Source organism: Ursus arctos, unplaced genomic scaffold (genome assembly GCF_023065955.2).
Source record: "Ursus arctos isolate Adak ecotype North America unplaced genomic scaffold, UrsArc2.0 scaffold_28, whole genome shotgun sequence".
NCBI classification, from domain to species: Eukaryota; Metazoa; Chordata; class Mammalia; order Carnivora; family Ursidae; genus Ursus; species Ursus arctos.
The window spans coordinates 14,938,996-14,957,385 of record NW_026622963.1 but is presented as its reverse complement, the minus strand read 5'-3'; the positions used below and the strand labels follow the sequence as shown (position 1 = coordinate 14,957,385).

General features: G+C 40.9%; 1 protein-coding gene across 1 annotated transcript in view; it reads right to left on the bottom strand.

The window, feature by feature from the left end:
- Positions 1–18,390, bottom strand: part of GABRB3 (gamma-aminobutyric acid type A receptor subunit beta3) — a 221,159-nt gene that overhangs the window by 54,844 nt on the left and 147,925 nt on the right. Inside the window, exon 4 of the mRNA XM_026510296.4 lies at positions 9,172–9,392. Coding sequence (XP_026366081.2) covers positions 9,172–9,392 — 221 coding nt within the window. The remainder of the gene's footprint in view (positions 1–9,171; positions 9,393–18,390) is intronic.

The following is an 18,390-nucleotide window of genomic DNA, read 5'->3' as shown; positions in this document are numbered from 1 at the left end:
TCTATACAGAAAATTTCATATGATGTGTATATTTATGAGTAATTTTTTAAAGTACTTACAGGAATAGTAACCCTTTTAGGAATAGATATTTACTATATAATATAATCTATTACAGAATACACAAAAAGAGAGAAATCTTCTTGATTCATATTATGACAAAGCATACCATGAAATATAAAGACAGATATAACCCATTGATATATTTAACAGAATCTATATGGTATATATCACAAATGTGTGAGTGCCCCACATTACCACCTCACCAATAAATAATTTGCCAGGGCATTTCAGTGAATTGGTCCACGGTTCTTAGAAACTTCAGCCAAGTCATAGATCTTAATTGGAGTCAGAGCAATGAGAGAGAAGGAACTAACCTGGGAATAGATTTCTTGAGACGATCTCCAGATATCCCTATGGGAGATTAACTCCTTCAGTTGGGATTCCAGGAGGAATGGTGCCTGCTTCATACTTGGGACAATTAGAGTAGTCTTGAGGTGGTAGGAATAGAGGAGACTGAATAGGAACTGAATTGTTATATTAGGAATGCAGGCATATTTCCTGTGGATCACACATGAGCTACATGGAAAAAATGGAAGATCCAAAGTTATCTTGGATCCTCTTTAACAGGCCTGGCTAGAGGGTAGAGAGAGAGAAACTGACCTGAAAGATGGATTCTTAGAGCTGAGGAAAGAGTTCCAAGGGACTCCACAGAATAGAAACATACCCTAACTCTTCTATTCTCCCAACTCCCAATGCTGGTCAAGGGACCAGCTGAAGAAAGGTGCCTCCTGGTAGGAAGCTCTGAGTCAATTTTCAGTATCTTCTAAGTCTAGAGAGTATGAAGCCATGAAAAATATGCTACTAGCTCAAGTAAAACTTTTCTTCCTTACTTTCCCTCCACCCCTTAAATCTTCAAAATGAGAGGAGTCATAGGTAGGCTGTCAACCTGGGTTGTGGGGTGGGAGGGGTATAGAGGAAAGTAGAATCAGGGAGGCTGAGAAATCAACTATCCTCCCTTTGCCACTACAGGCTTCTAGCCTAAAATAGGGCTGGGCTATGGACAGAGAAAATATTAATGCTAAATCTGAATTTAGTATTAAACACTGACCTGAGAATTCCTGTGTAACATAAAGATGAAAAAGAACTATTACTAAAACACTGGCAGAAAACCATGAGATCTGCCCAAATTTTTCAAAGGTGAAGAAATACCTCACTGAACAATGTATAAGAGGATGGTGGGGGACAAACAAAACTGCATTATGACTAGATCACAAGGTATGTTTACCACCAATAAACTGGTTGTGTAAGGATTTTTAAAAGAATAATTATAGCAATATATTTATGGATATGTCTCCTCGGGTAAAGGAAATAAAAGCAAAAATAAACTATTGGGATTACACCAAAATAAAAAGCTTTTGCACAGCAAAGGAAACCATCAACAAAGCAAAAAGTCAACTTAGTGAATTAGAGAGGCAATGCAAATGATATATCTGATAAGGGATTAATGTCTAAGATATATGAAGAACACACCTCAACATCAAAAAAAAAGAAATCTGATTAAAAAATGGGCAGAGAACCTGAATAGACATTTCTCCAAAGACATACAGAGAGCCAACAGACATATAAAAAGATGTTCAACATCACTAATAATCAATCCACCATCCATCAATCATCAAAGCCACAACGAGATAGCACCTCACTCTAGTCAATGGCAAATATCAAAAGAGATAAGTAACAAGTGTTGGCAGTGACGTAGAAAAAAAGGAACCCCCATGCTGGTGGGAAAGTAAATTGGTGCAACCACTGTGGAAAACAGTATTGATGTTCCTCAAAAAATTAAAAATAGAAATCCCATAGGATGCAGTAATTCCACTATGGACACTTACCCCCACCCCTGCCCATGAAAACCCTAATTTGGAAACTTTTACGCACCCCTATGTTTATTACAGCATTATGTATGACACCCAAGATGATGGAAGCAACCCACGCTCATTGATAAATGAATGGATAAAGAAGATGTGTTACACACACACACACACACACACACTATGGAATATTACTTGGCCATAAAAAGAAATGAAGCAAAAACATGGATGAAATTACAGAGTATTATGCTGAGTAAAATAGTCAGACAGAAAAAGACAAATACCATAAGATTTCACTTATATGTAGAATCTAAACAAGCAAGCAAGGAAACAAACAAAAAACAAACAGACTCTTAAATACAGAGAACAAACTAGCTACGAGAGTGGGGGGTGGAGGGCGTTGGTAGAATAGATGAAGGGAATCAAGAGGTACAAACTTCCATTTACAAAATAAATAAGTCACAGAGATGAAAAATACAGCACAGGGAGTATAGTCAATAATACTGTAACATTGCCATGGGGACAGATTAGTGACTACACTTATCATGGTAAGCTTGAGTAATATATAAAATCGTTGAACTAAATGTTGTATACCTGAAACTAACAGAACATTTTATATCAATCATGTTTCAATTAAAATTAAAACAGTTGTAAGTTAGCCATGGACAAAACAAATGTAATAGTTTTTTAAAGAGTATTGCCCACCACGATAAAATAGGATTTATCTCAGGAATTTAAGGATGAATCAAGGTAGGGAATTAATACATCTCAGTTACAGGTTAAATCAGGACAATGAGCAAATAGAGATGAGTGAATTAATAAAATCTATTTTTATTTCTGATCTGTAAAGAAAAAATAATCTGGGGTCAGTTATCTGATTTATAATTAGTTCTTGAATATAAACTCCATAAATTGGTGATATCTGTGTTTTCCAACTCCATGACACAGTTCTCAGAAACTAATTGGTAGTCAATAAATATATTTTTTAATGGAAGTAAAAGAATGAATCAAAACTACCTTAAACTGAAAATGTAAATCATATTTTCACAGTGGGATACAAGAAGCACTCTTACTATGACAAAGGACTAGGAAATAATGTACCACTGTTATCCCTATTGTGTTTCATTTTCTGGAAGTTGAAATCAATGCAATAATCAGGAAATAGAAATAAGAATAAAACTAATGAAAATGAACATAAAAATCATCATTACGAACAATCTGATTATTAGCCTAAAATCCTCAAGATTATTAGCTAAACTGTTAGCTTGGATGGATATGATATTGGAGAAGTGCCTAAACAAAGATAGTTATAAACAAATAGATTCTAGCATTCCCACATATCAGTAAAAGTCAGTTGGAAAAATAACATAAAAACGATCCCATTCCTAACAGTATCACACAAAAAAGAACAGAAATAACTTTATCAAGCTATGAGTGGGCTGTCTAAAGAAAATGACAAAACTCTGCCACAAGCCATGAATGAAGACGTGAATGAATTCAGAAATGTCACAGTTATGTAGGAAAGATTGAATGTAATATAGCACTTGTTCAAAGTAATATTATTAATAAGCATAATTCCAACCAAAATAAATTCTGATGGATTAAGAATCTAAATAGAAAATATAAAAATAGAAATACTACAGAAAGAAGAATTAGAATTTAAATTTAATCCTCATAGAATATCTTTTCCACTCAGCACTGCACTAGGTTTTGGGGATGAAACAATAAATAAGACAGAAACAGTTCTTAGAGAATTTATATTCTCATGGTGGCTTCCCCACCATTATTGATAAATACAGAGTCAATAAATAAGAGATGTAATAAAATGACAAGATAACATTACATCTGAGTAACTGCTATAATACTGATAAGACAAGATGTTTAATAGAAAGGGAAAAGACGATCAAAGCAAGATTCTCCTTGTGGAGGTGACAGTTGAACTGTCCTCAATTACATAATTACTCCATGATGCTAAAAACATGAATATATAGAAGTGAAGCACTACATCCAGCAAAGAGCATGTGCAAAGGCTTTAAGACAGGGACATCCTAGTCCTTGATACTTCTGAAAAGTGGAAGGAAGGAAGGTCTGCCTACTGGAAGCATGATAAAGAGTGAGTGGAAGAGTCAAAGTGTGAGTAATAAGCAGGTTAGAAGGGAAATGGGAAGATGAAGAGGCTTCTCTGTTTTTAATTAAAGTTTGAGGAAATGTCATCAAATGAGAGTGGAGGGAGGTGACTTAAGTGAAGGTGTGAAAGAGTCTTTAAAAGCAGGGGAAGAATGGATGAGCATAGGAAGGACATAGAATTTTATGAATATGAATTTAAAATGCAATGAGCGATTTTCTCCAGCCCTGAGGGATGAAGTAAATAGGTTATTTACAGTAGCCAACATAAGGATAAAGTCCAAAGCAGGTGTCACAACCCTAAATAAGTAATTGATTGCTGATAGGAACAAAAATTGGCATAATCCTTTTAAAAAAATTGTATTTGTTTATTTGAGAGAGAGAGAGAGAGAGAGCACTCAAGCAGGGGGAGGGAGAGGGACAAGCAGACTGCGCTGAGCACAGAGGCCAACAAGGGGCTCAATCCCACGACCCTAAGATCATGACCTGAGCCAAAATCAGGAGTCTGATGCTTAACTGACTGAGCCACCCAGGGGTCCCAGCATAATCCTTTTTAGAAAGCAATTCATCAATACATTATTTACTTACATAAAAGTAACTGGGAAATAGTGACAAAACAGGAGTTTGAGAAGTAAGCACACCTGTGCTCAAATCACATGGGCCTTATTAATTCTGTTAGCTTACATCTTTTCTGGGGCGGGGGGGAGATGTCTGATCAGAGCCACTGTATAAGGCAGTTTCAGAATAAGATGACAACCAAACCAATTAGATGACTTAATTTGAATTTTGTGAAATAAGTTGTAGCTTCATCTTAACATTGTGTTCAACTTCTTCATTATCAGAATGTCAACTTTAACAATTTTGAGTATTTTTAATAGCAAGTGGAAATGTTGCAGTTTATTTTCCAACAAATTTTGCAATAAGCTTCTCGGGAAGAACATGGCTACACCGTTTTGATGAAGATGACTCAACCTTAGATTCTCAGATGCTTTTTGAAGTAAATCAAATACTATTTTATGAACTCATTACCAATTCCTAGCATCAGAAAAAAAAAAGGTTCAAAGACAAAATACATGGACTGAAGAAACGATCACATTACAAAATGGTGCTAGGTGAGATATTCCATGACACCAGGTGATCAGTTGACTGAAAAAGAAACATGGGAAGGCAGGAGAGGGATGACTCTGCCTTCTCACAGGCAGCAAAAAACTAGAACGCAGCACCGAAGAAAACAGAAAAACTGTGACAGGAACAGGACCAAGATCCGTAAGCATCTTAGCCAAGATCTTCCTAGTTCCTGAAAAGGTTTGGCTGCCCAAAGGAAATTCAAAGAGCCCCAGTTTTATTTTAGGATGGTATGTATGCCCTATCTAGAGCATTCTCTCATATCACATGGTGACTGAGGCATGTGTAAGAGGCTCAGATCACGGTTTTATTCAGCTGAGCTCAAGCCCATAAGCTCAAGGTAGCGTTAGCCCAAGTTTCAAACTCAAGTGGCTCGAAGAAAAAATAGTTCATGATTTCTGATGACCTTTTATCCCTACAAGAACATGACCACTCTCAACTATCTGTGGAAGCAGTCATCGACCACTTTTGCAGAGTCATCAGACTAATGGATTAATGATTTCCCAGATTAAGACTGAGATGACATACAAACCTACATCATGGACAGCTCATCCACAGCCAGAGAGCTTCATCTACGCTTGATAAAGAAAAAGCCCTCATTGATCCTGTACTGCAATGGCTGGATATGAATAGGAAAATGAGCCTAGAGGAGCTTAGCGGTGACTGACCTACCAGTGCAGGCAACTGCTGTATAGCCAGGTGAAGGCGATCCCAGTCTCCAGGGGGGAGAAAAAAATCAACCTTAATGTCTCAGGGATATAGCCAGGACAGACAACCAGTATCTCAGAGACACAGCCAGTAAGAAAGCAATCCCTGTTGGGCTGGAACTTCATCAGCAGCACTGTAAAAGCAGAAGATAAACAACAATCCCAGTGCTCCATAAACCTTCATGGGAGTTTAACTCACTAAAGTCCTCAGCTGCACCAGACCTCCTTCAGGTTCATGCCGTGGTACCTAGATACCAGAAAGATAGGATGTATCACTGGGGTTTCATCCACTGGCCCATTGTTGGCTTGCCATGTCCCTAACGTGATCCAATGAGCACAACAAGAGAAAGAGCGCAAAGGGATGACAAGGTTTGGGACCAAGAGGAGAATGGAGGGTGCCTTACCAATGTGAACACTCTACTCTGTTTTTTTTTTGTTTTTTGTTTTGTTTTTTTTACCAAAAACAGGATACATACACACGTTGAGTGTGTTTGTGTGTGTGTGTAAAATAGAATACATATAAATGGTACTTCGGTTCACATAGAATAACAGAATGTGTGTGTGTGTGTGTGTGTGTGTGTATACACACAAGAATTTAATAACATTATCACTATTTTGAAATACTAAGGTGCTTCTTGTCCAAAAATTCAAATTATTTCAAGTTCAAATTAATTTCTACAGCTATGTGTGATTTTTAAATCTAAAGGCAGAAATTTCTAGATTAGCCAATTTCAAAAGGAATCAGATGGCACAGGGTAGCCGTTAACATGTGCAGAATGTGGCGGTCTGTTGTTTAGAGATTTTCTTTCTGACAGCTTGTCCAGGTCCACATAGATCTGAAGAATTGTTTCAAAAATATGAGGCTCTAAATACAGATCTAAGGATTATATTAAGACTACATTTGAATAAAACAGCTATTTATTTAGAAATCCATTTACTGACTTAAGAGGCTGTTTGAGATGTATAATGGATGTAAATTTGACTAGAGAGTTCTTAAAGTTATTGTACCAAGTTTATTATTGAAAACTCCCCATAGCTTATTATTATAATTACTTAACTCTTATATATAAATATACAGGGAGAGTATTAGCTAAGGATATAGTTTTATTCTCTTGGTTTTTCTTATTTTTGCATGTTTTATGGTGTTAAATCCAACACTTGCAAACAGAACTTGGAAATTTATTACAGTTCTTTCATTCATATCAAATCCTCTGTCTACTATGGTCTGAATGTTTAAGTCCCCCCCACTACCTTCGTATGTTGAAATCCTAACTCCCAAAGGCTGTGGTATTAGGAAGTGGGGGCTTAGGTCATGAGGGTGGATCCTTCATGAATGGGATTACTGTTCTTATAAAACAGATCCCACAGAATCCCCTTGCCCCTTCACCAGCTGAGCAAGAAGGCACCTACTGTGAACAAGGGAGCGGACCCTCCCCCGACACTGGCACCTTGGTCTGGGATTGCAGGCTCCAGAAATGTGAGAAACGAGTGTCTGCTGTTTGCAAACCACCCAGTTTATGATATTTTATTACAGCAGAGCCAGAATAGACTAAAGCACTATCCTAACAGTTAACGTTTCAATAGAGGCATACTCACATATTCTACCCCTGGTAAGACCATAAAGAATGTGAAAATAAAAATGGACAGAACCCAAATAGCAAGTTTTGTTTAAAAAGCCAGGAAGCCTAGGGGTGCCTACGTGACTCAGATGATTAAGCATCTGACTCTTCATTTCGGCTCAGGTCATGATGACAGGGTCGTGAGACTGAGCCCTGCCTCAGGTTCCCCACTCAGCAGTGAGTCTGCGTCTCTTCTTCTCCCTCTCCCTCTGCTCCCCACCCTGCTTGTGTTCTTTCTCTCTCTCTGTCTCTAAAATAAATAAATAAATCTTTTAAAAAACCCCAAGAAGTCTAGGCTTAATTTTTATTGATATTGGTTTTTTGTTGTTGTTGTTCTTCCCCCACCACACACACACACACACACACACACACACACACACACACACTTTTTCTGTTCATTTTTTGGGGGGCAGATAAATTAGGGGCATGACTCCCCATTTTATGCTCACATGATTTCTGGGTAATCTTGTGTACAACTGATGTACTTGTCAGAACCTCCAGAATTTCACACCCTCATTTTTTATTTCCAGGCACAATTACAAAATGCTTGAAACATACCAGAGAAACATCAGTCTGAACTTTTTTTTTTTTTAACCGTAATACCATGGCTTGGTTGACATGCACCACTTTTCCCCCGTTACACTTAAAAAGTCTGATTTTTTGCTAAAATTCTCTTATTCTATATATTGCTGTTTTGAGAAAGTCACTCAACATTTTTGCTTAAGACAATGTTAAATAATCCCCTTTCCTCATTTCAAGCAGTAAAAGTCACAGCGATGTAGATTCACATATATGTTGTATAATCTTCTTTAGACCTGCCGGAGTCTTAGCTAAAGGCCTATGGACTCAGAAAATTTTATGATAAATATTTTCTCCAAGATATCCACCTGTGTCCTACTCAAAACTGTGGTCACTCCTAGAAGATCTCAAAGGCATTTTTAGGCCAGGAGATCAAGAAAGACACACATGTGTGCCTATACACACTCACACCCATTCCTACCCACCCACCCACAGACACAGACGCACAAATTACTCTAAAACAAACAAAACAAAAATCATTGCAAAATCAACGCAAGAGACAAAAGATTTTTAAGATCACCACTTAGCCAGGGTGATGATATTCACATAATTAGGATGGCCTGGTGGTTTCCAGGGTAACCAGGGAAGCCCAGGGCCTCCTCAGGGTTCCAGGCAGCAGCCTGGTTTCCTGATTCAAGTGATTTCATTCGGAGACCTGGTGAGAGATGATTCTCATCAGGAAGCCTTGCATCTAGTCATTCCCATAAATATTTGTGACACCACCTCATGAAGCTCTCAGGAGATTATACCATATAACGGCAAAACTAGACATTTTTTTCAACTCGGCAAACAGCTTTGGGAAAACTATTGAAAACCTCTGCAGTGTCACAGCAATATTAATTACAGGCCTTTGTGGCTATGATATGGGCAATCTGTCCTCAGGGAATCTGTGTTCTTAGATATGGCAACCGAATTATTTTAAATCAATCCAAGGAGGAAGTTTTTCCCTTGTGTGGTGACTATTTATAGTAACAGTAATGCCCCAAATCTTATATTTATAAGATTTGTGTGTGTGTGCAAATCTCAGTGTTTCGTGGTTGTCTCCTAATTAATCTGAGGATGTGGCCTCACTCCCTATAATCATCTCAAGTGAGAAATTCAATGCCAATGCACCATGCAACTGCGAAATTGGCCCTGAAAAGGCAGACAGACCTGAGCCCGTACAGCACCGTCCCATCAGGGTGAAGGCGGATCATGCGGTTTTTCACTGTCACTCCATGCACAAATGACTTTTTGTCATTTAAGAAATATGTGTCAGGCACCCATAGCTGGTCAGCCACTCGATTGTCAAGCGTGAGGTTGAGAGGGATCCCAGAATAGGCAAGCCTTTTATCTCTCCAATATTGTTGAAAATACATGGTTAAGGTGTAATCCTGGGGGAAAAAAAGAAAAGAAAAAAAAATTAGTTTGTGCTCAGCCACAGGCATATTTCCTTCATGACTGGTTAAATTCTGGTTGGAATCCAGGAGAAATGGATATTATTTTCAGGCAGGGAAGGAAACAGTGGTTGCTTTCTTATAAATGCAAATACTAGATTTGATAGGTGTAAATCATGTCTATAAATCCTCTGTTGTTTTTTTTTTTAATCCTCTGTTTTATTTAGGTAAGAACCAGACTAGACAAATTGGCATTTAATCAATAGTCACACAGATATGAAGGTCTCAGAAAATAATTTTTAAAAAGTCATCATAAAATCAGGTTGCTGGCAGGACCCTGAAAAGTCCCCTAGAGGACTCCATCTCCCATCAGGCAGACATGTGTCTTTACCACCCACAGCAGAGAAGCTCTATCTACAGATTCTCTCTACCAGGTAAGCCACTTTCCTCTCCTGCCCTCTGTGAGAGCTGTAAATACAAACCCTCCGTACATGTGCACTGGAGACACAATGACCTGTGAGAGGTCTCTGTGCCTTATTCATTACATTTTCTTTTTCTTTCAGAATGCCACAGCCATTTCCACACTAACTAGGCCATATCATCACCTTGAGATGGTGATATATTCGTCTGGGGAAAATGGGAGCCTATAGCTAAAGCCGGGTGTAGGAGAGGGGGAAATGGTGCAACCCCCACAGGCTTGCCAACAAAATAAGCAAGTATGTAGGCAGATGATCCTACTTTTGTTTGTTTGTTCCTTTGTTTTGTTTGTTTATTTGTTTGCAAAGTAATTAATACAGTAAGAAAGTGGAAAAAAGAAATCAGGCTGAGCATGAAAATTCTATTTTTAAATTTTTCCTCTTTTTGGCAATCAAGTCTGAAAATTTAGTAATATTCATGGGACATCCTGAACCCCACTACAGAAGGATCCAAGCTGAAAATCCAAAGGTAAACTCCCTAACCAGGGAAGGAAAAGTCGCTGTTACATTGCAGGAACTTCTGAATTCACACACTTACAGATGTTGGCAAACAACCTGCTTTTGTGGGTAATGAGAGGTGGGATTGCAAATCAATCGAAGAGTCAATCCTAGACACAGGTCTTTTGACATCCCATCCAATACTCATTTTGCTGATTCACAGGGCCCATTCTCAGTGCTTGCTAATCTAACAATGCCTACCTATCACTGATCTCCTGAGTGTTAGAGCACAGAAGCCTCTGAAATGACAAAGAACACACCTGGATGTTCTTCTCCAGGTGTTCATAGGCAAGGTGACAAAACCAAGACATGCCAAACAACTATCAGCAAAAGAAGTCTGAAGCTATAAGACCCATAAAAAAACCAGAGGAGAGGGGAAGCAATAAAATTCAAATGGACTCGGGAGTCTTTAGAGAGGTTTTATCTTCAACTTGAAGGAGAGATAGCATTTAAGGGGATGAGAAGAAACATAGAAAAGTTTTTTTCCCAGGTACTTACATGGGCAGAGCTCTGTGCCTGGCATTACCTGTGTGATCTGGCCCTCACCCCACCACCAATTCTCACAGAGCAGGTGACGTTAAAGATAGGCCTTGGCTAGCCAGATATTGGATGGGGGCATGAAAAATAAATCATACAAGGATATTGCTTTTATTGCATTGATTTTACAGAATTGATGAGAAACTCTGAGGAGCGCAGTTTTGGTGGAATTAGGGTTCAAGAGGGGGAAAGGACAGAGTGGTGGGCAAGGCTGGACTCTGTGGCAGTGACCAGAAGGTAGAAAAACTTTCCCCCAGGGCTAGCCAATTCCTAGAGATAGTAACCAATTCTGTCAAGCTCTAGATTGTGCTTTCCAAATGCAAACCAACCAATCCAGAGCTCACACCCCAAGTGCCTTCTCTCTTGGTCTTTTACACTCCAGGCCAATATTTCAACTATGTTCAAGTACCAGGCCACGAGGAAGAGTCTAGACCCCAGGGCCCACTTTAATTATTCAAACTAGCCCATCCTAAGCCTACTTATCCAGCCTCCCATATGCACAGTCATTCCCATGGAAACCACAATAAAGCTCTTTGCCCACAGTTTCCCTTCTTCCCTGTGACTGACCCTGGAGCTTCCCTGTGTGCATCCTTCCCCCCATTCCCTGTAACGGATGGTGTACCCCCTTCTTTTGAGGTCTGTGGTTAACAAACTTTTCAATGACAGCTGTCTCCTGATCTGTTGGCCTTGCCATACCTAAATAATGGTAAAACCTATTTTAAACACAAAATCACGGATCAGGAAGATCAGTTGTGCAGTGGTGAGTTTAGTGGTAAGAGAGATGATGAGCAAAGGCCAAAATGGGTGGAGAGTGCTTGCTGGTGGGTGATAAGGGAGAAGAAGTGGAAAGGGGGTACAGGATAGGGAAATCCTAAAAGTTCACAGATGTTGGGTTCGATGTACAATGTCAGGCTGCAAATGGACACCCAAAGAGTGCAATCACATCCCCTGCATTACCATGAATGATGGCTAACGTAGGTGAAGCATTTCAACAGAAACATTCAAAGTTTCAGTTGCATAACAAAATGGAAATAAATCAGCAGTAGCAGCTAAAGGATTTTCGATTTGAATATAATGCTCCAAACCGCATTCTTATTGAAATAGAAGCATTTCACTTGCTTCTCTCTTTGGTTTCTAAGCCCACATCCTACGCCTGAGTCATGAAGTCTAGCACTTCTCTGAGTTCCCTTCCAACTGGCGTTCACATGGGTTGCCATGAGGATGGAGGGAATGTGTCAGTTTGCCCTGGGAACCCAGTTGTCATCCAGAGCCTGCAAGCTCAGGCTCCGGGTCTTATTTTGGCCTGTGCTGTTCTCCACACCATTAACAGCACTTCTCAGTTTGGGTCTTAGGTGTTTGCTGAGGTGACTTGAGTGGATGAGGGTTGTGGAGAGCTTAGGTAACAGAAGGAGAAAAATAGTTATTTAAATCCAAACCTGCTGCATCAGCTGTGCCTTGGAAAACAATGGCTTCACTACGTTAGTAGGGACACTAGTCAGAATCCCATTTCTTTCTCCTGTACAGATTGGCAGACAAAGGAAAGGTGACAGCAGACAGCAGGCCACGGTGCTGACGCCAGTGCTGGGCAGTGGTGAGCATCATGCATAATAATGACCGTAGCAGTGACTATGCTCTGATCCCTTGCTATGTGCCAGTCATTTCTTACATCATTTCATTTAAACACAAAGCAGGGATCATCAGTATTCTCATTATCATCCCCATCAATGAAGAAAAAAAAATTAAAGAGCTGAAGTAATTTGCCTCCTCTCTTCCCTCCATGCCCCATTAAACAGGAGTAACTGGGGGACATGGGATTTGACGTTGGGGCTACCTCCCTGCAGGGTGTGACTCTCAACCTCAAAACTGAAGCTCTCAGGGACAAGAGCTAGATTGTTCTGCATAATATACTGAAATGAGCTTGGTGGGAGGATGGTTTGCAGAGCCAGCTCGAAGAGTGGAAAATCAAGTCAAGTAAGGTAATGCAGTTTTTGAGGGGCACAAGCACTATGACACCACTAAAGCCCCCATCCTTGCAAACATTTAGCACAGCTGCTATGTAGACAGATGCCTTGTGAAAGTTTCTTTCCTTCAGGGGGTCCCAGACAAGTTGATGCTTCCCACAATTGGAGCTCCCCAGAGCCTTTGTGAGCTTTCCTTGCCTTTTTCCTGGGTTTGTCACCCTCAAATACAGTGCAGCTGAGGGAAGGCTTGGAGGGGGGTGAAAGGAGACAGGGGAGAGGACTTGAAATGGCGTTTCTCAAATGCAGGGCTTTTGGGGGCTCCAAGGGCATGGGGATTAGAGCTAGGCAATACTGGTGAGTCTGATACTGCTGGTGAATGCCAGCCTCTCCATTCCTTGGGCCTCAGCAGAGCTCACCGTGTCCCTGACTTTCATCTTTCTGGTTCTGGTGATGTGACCCACCTCAGCACAGGGAGGGGTCTGCAGTCACACTGACACAGAACTCTCAGACACCAAAAGCCTCTGCCAGGGTGAGAGGAAGTTGTGATTGTTTCCCACCTTTCCCTTTCGCAGGGGAAACTAAATCTCCTGGACAGAGACATTAGGGAAGAGTGGGTGTGGGGAGGGGTGGGGATTAGGGAAAAGTGGAGTATGGGGAGGAACTGGCATTAGGAGGTGTGGGGGACAGAGGGGGTCAGAGTGAGAGGAGGGCCTGGTGTGGGGAAAAGAGTGAGTCTGGAAAACAAGGGCTGGATGGAGTAGTGGGCTTCTGGGAAGAGTGGGGCAGCATGGAGTATCCAGGCTTAGTGAGGAATACAGAGGAAGGAGGTACAGGAAGGGGTGGCGCCTGGGGAGAAGCAGGAGTCTGGAAGGGGCAGGCTCATGAGAGCAGTGGGTGTCCATGTGGGGTGGGGCCCAGGGGACCATGAAGCCCCTTCACCGTGCAGTGTGATGGACACAGGCTCCACCCTGGGAGGGTGGGCTTAATTAGATTAGCACACAGTAGGAAGAGACAGTCTGCTTCCTGGCACTGACCCTTGGCTGTGGCACAACCAGCCATATCAGCACATCTAGACAGAGCATGCTGGCAGATGCGGGAGGGGAGTAATGGCCTAGAGACCAGGACTAATGGGAAGAGCTGCCAATGGAGGCCCAACGACGGGGCCCTGTGTCCAGGAGACACAGAATCCCTTCTGCTGTGGGACCGTCATGGATGGAGAGGGAAAACCTTCACTCCTAGCCCTGCCCCAGATTCTTCAGACCTGGGTGGGAGTATAGGCTCAGAAAGTTCCTTCTGGGTATAATTTGGTATCACGTGATTTCAGAAGACTGTGCTTTGGGTGTTGGTTGAGATTTGCAGTACTTTGAGCATTTATAAAATATCACTCCTATAAATTAATTAATTGACACATTGAGTGCACGTGCAAAGGTAGTGACTCCCATCCATTGTGTGAGCAGCCCCTTCAACAGACCCAGGGGCCCTGAGAACACTGGGTTTCTGGTTTAGGTGCAGATCCAATCCTGGGGTGGGGCTGGCACGAGATAGTTGGGAGGCCCTAAGTAAAGGCATTGATTTCCTGGCCCTCGCACCCCTCAGCTGCCAGCACCTCCTACCACCCCTGCTTCTCCGTTCACTCACTTGTTCATGCCCGAATCCTTGCTGGGGAAGGCAGTTGGAAGCCCATGTAGAAGAACCATCCTTGGCCTCCTAGGTTAGCTCAGCCTCGTCTCCAGGGGTGCAGACTCAGTGCTGTTCCAGATCCAGTCATATACTGCCTGAGTGTGTGTATGTGTGTGAGTGTGTGTGGACCTGGACCTGGGACACCTGCTGAGACCCTCTGGGCTTCTGCCCTACCAGGTTCATCTGTATCTGAGATGGTTATCCATACAAGGAAAACCTCCAGCTCTCTGGTTTGTACTGTGACAGATTCCAGGGGACACTGTAGCCCTGGGATATGGGATTCTGTGGAGAGAGGTCAGGCAGTGAGGAGGAAAACCCAAGCATTTCCTCATCCAAAATTCTCTAGTCCACTAGACCTAGAATTCTCTGGGATATAATGTATAAATAGGGATTATTTAATTATAGTTGGTTTGAACTATGGTAATTCATCAAAATCATTAGATAAGGTTAAATGTCTTGATTTTTTCTCTCCTTGTCTTATAAAAGGCATATGACAAACTTAGGATCAGCATGAAGAAATACTGAGGTAAGAACTATATTCAGAACAGTCTTTCTTTAAAAGAATTTTATAAGCAAAATCATCCAATTAAAAGGCCATTTTTCCTCAGGGCTTTTTGGAGGGGATCATAAAGCCCTCTGATAAGCTAATGAAGTCACGGACCCTCCCCCCTCTCTGTGCGCTTGCCCGTGTGTGCAGGCATTTGTCTATCAAATCAATCAGCATACTAAAAGTCCACGGAGGTGCATTCCTACCTGCTTCATAGTGCCTTCACAAAGTGAGAACAAATACTAGTGATTGAAGTTCCTCAAGTTTTTAAGTAATTTCTTTAGAATTTGCATAATTTTTGTCATTGAAAAAAATATGACACAGTTGTCAGGTTTTACCCCAGATTACAAAAATCCATTTCATGCAAAGATCAGAAGCCAGAGTTCCTGCATAAGACAGGGTCCCACGGTTTGGAGCCAGTGGGCTGAGATTGCAGTGGGTGGGGCAGGAAGAGGCAGACAGTCTGGGGCTGCTAGGAAAGGATGGCGGGCACTCGTAGTTCTAGAAGCCCCAGTAGCTGGGGGCAGGGAACAGGCATTCTTGAATATGAGCCATTCATCTGCCAAGCATTTATACATAGGTGACAATCCTTTCAAAATCTCCCAAGAATGTAGAAACAGCAGCAGTTACAACAAAAATAACAAAATAAAACCTCAGCCTATCTTTCGGGCATTCAAGCAGCTCACATAAATTGCAATAAGAGATAAACAACAAAGTTTCTTTCTGCTGGTGGAAATCTCTCTACATTTATCACATTAAAATAACAAGAATACATATTCGAAAGTGGAAATACTGCTCATTATTCTGCAATTAAGAAATTGAAGAGATTTCCTCAGCGCAGGAAATGAAGACAAAATTTACTAACCCTGAGAAAGAAATGCAATCTCTAAACCACATTTAAATATCTCCCTGCAGCTGTGAAAGCCACAGGACACCTGCATTTGCATCTGGTTCAGCAAGTCTGTGATACAAAACCTCACAGGTAAGTTGTTCTCAGGTTAGGGAAAATTGTTCTGAAAAGTATACATAAGACCTAGGTCATAGAGACTTCCTTTGCAGGAATTTCTGCAACTAAGATTAAGGCTGGGGGAATCTTGGCACTTCTATTAACAAAATTTATTTAGAAAATTTGAATCCATTCTTTTTATGATCTAAAAATGAGTATCCAACATGACATCCATCTCCCCTCCCACAACAGACTTCATCGGTGCTTAGGTTTCCATTCATTGAATCCATATGGTGATCTTTCCTAAGAAATTATGCTTCAGAGGGGAGGGGGGTGGGGGTGGGGGAATGGGGTAGACTGGTGATGGGTAGTAAGGAGGGCACATATTGCATGGTGCACTGGGTGTTATACGCAACTAATGAATCATCGAACTTTCCATCAGAAACCAGGGATGTACTGTATGGTGACTAACGTAATATAATAAAAAAACATTAAAAAAAAAAAGAAAAAAGAAAGTATGACCCACCTCTTTCTGCTACCCTCTCTTCCTCCCCCAACCCCCTTTAAGCATTCACTGAGTATTCCATAGGCCAAGGACCATGCAGGGTGCTAGGGACACAGAGATAAGAAAGACATAATTTGTAACTTTAAGTAGCTCACTCTCTAGGAAGTAGACATAAAATTGAACCAAAGAAAAAAGCGAAAGTGTTTAAGAGAAGGAGCTTCGGAATCAAACATACCCATTTCAAGCCAGCCTCCTGTTGGCTGGGCAAATGTAGGTGAACCACTTCATTGTCCTTAGCCCACTTACCCTATCTGGGAAGACAGCCTGCCACACTATTAAGGGCTTAGCAGGGTGGAGGGCACCCATCAGGAGTCAAAGAATGCACAATAATGCAAAAGAAGTGTATATTTAAGGGATAACTACTAAGTCTGGGGCTGGCAGGGAAGGAGGCTGGTGTGCAAATAGGTCATGGAGAAGTTCTGGTCTTTTTATGATTATTATACCCACCAAAGGTTCATAGCTTGTATTTTCTATTCATCTACCTAAATGCTAAATGTATTCAAAAGATGAACCGGTCACCTCTGTATGAAATGTAAAAGGGCTGATGAAAATAATTACAAGTTCCCCACTCCTCCAAAGCTACCTGGAAAACTGGCATAGGATATAAATTACTTTGAATATATGTTTTTCTTTTCACATATGAATAGATACCATAGATATTTTTCTGGAGTCCATTATGTTTGAAAAGCAAAATGATTATACTGACCTACATGCAAAGGACAAAAAAAAAAAAAAAAAAAAGAAAAAGAAAAAGAAAGGAAAAAAAAGAAAGAAAGAAAAAAGGTAGTATCAGAAGAAATTGAGAATTCAACATAAGCCATGAGAACGAGGAAAATGTAAGAGAGCTGCCCACAGCTGACTAAGTCTCTAGCAGGGCTGATGTGCAGGGTTGGTAGGCAGGTTGCCTCTGACACACTGGATAGGTTTCCTTGTCCCGTCCCTTACCTGGGAAAGTTACCTAATCGCTCTGAGTCTCAGAAATCTCTTGTGGAAAAAAGAAAGTAAAAACAGTCCTTTTACAAAAGTGCTCTAGCAATTAATTGAGCTAACAATGCTTAACACAGTGCTTGACTCATAACAGGCATTTGGAAAATTCTACATTGTCTTCTCTCATTGTAGAGCAGGGCCAACCCAGCACTGGATGAGAAATGCTCCTCTTTAACAGTTGGACCCCCAGTGCATTGCTCCATGCCAAGGACATACCAAACTGCAGAGGAAAATGGGCTTGCTTATTTGGAGGTGCAGGTAAAAAAGACTCAGCCTAATACTTTAACGTAGAATTCTCAATAAAGCAGTCTTCACCCTTTGCTTTTAAAATCCTGTCCGTCTTTTACTTAATATCCAAATGTAACAGATACAAGCTTGTTCCCTGAAATGTATCAGGTCACTAGATTTTTATCAACGATTTTTTTTTCTGCTGTAAAATGTTTTAAAGTTACAGATAAGTATTAAACAGATTTGTAAAAATAGCTATAACACTAATAACAAAAAACCAAAACTAGCCATCCTGCCAGCCTGACCTGCTGTGAATAGCCTGACGTTCAGGGGCTCCCGAACTTACTTTCCACCCAGTCCTCCATTTATAATCAATTGACCCCTCTATACAAAGAACATTTTTGTTAAGTGTCCACCTTCATGGTCCCCTTTAATTGTAAACTTGTGGCCCTGTATAGCCTTTTTTTGGCGATGGGGAGTTATTCTCCCAAACTGGGAACCAAGGAGCCAGGAGAGAGAAGTATCCTGCTTTTCTTTTCCATTCCCAGGTACCTGCATCAGTGTCTCTGA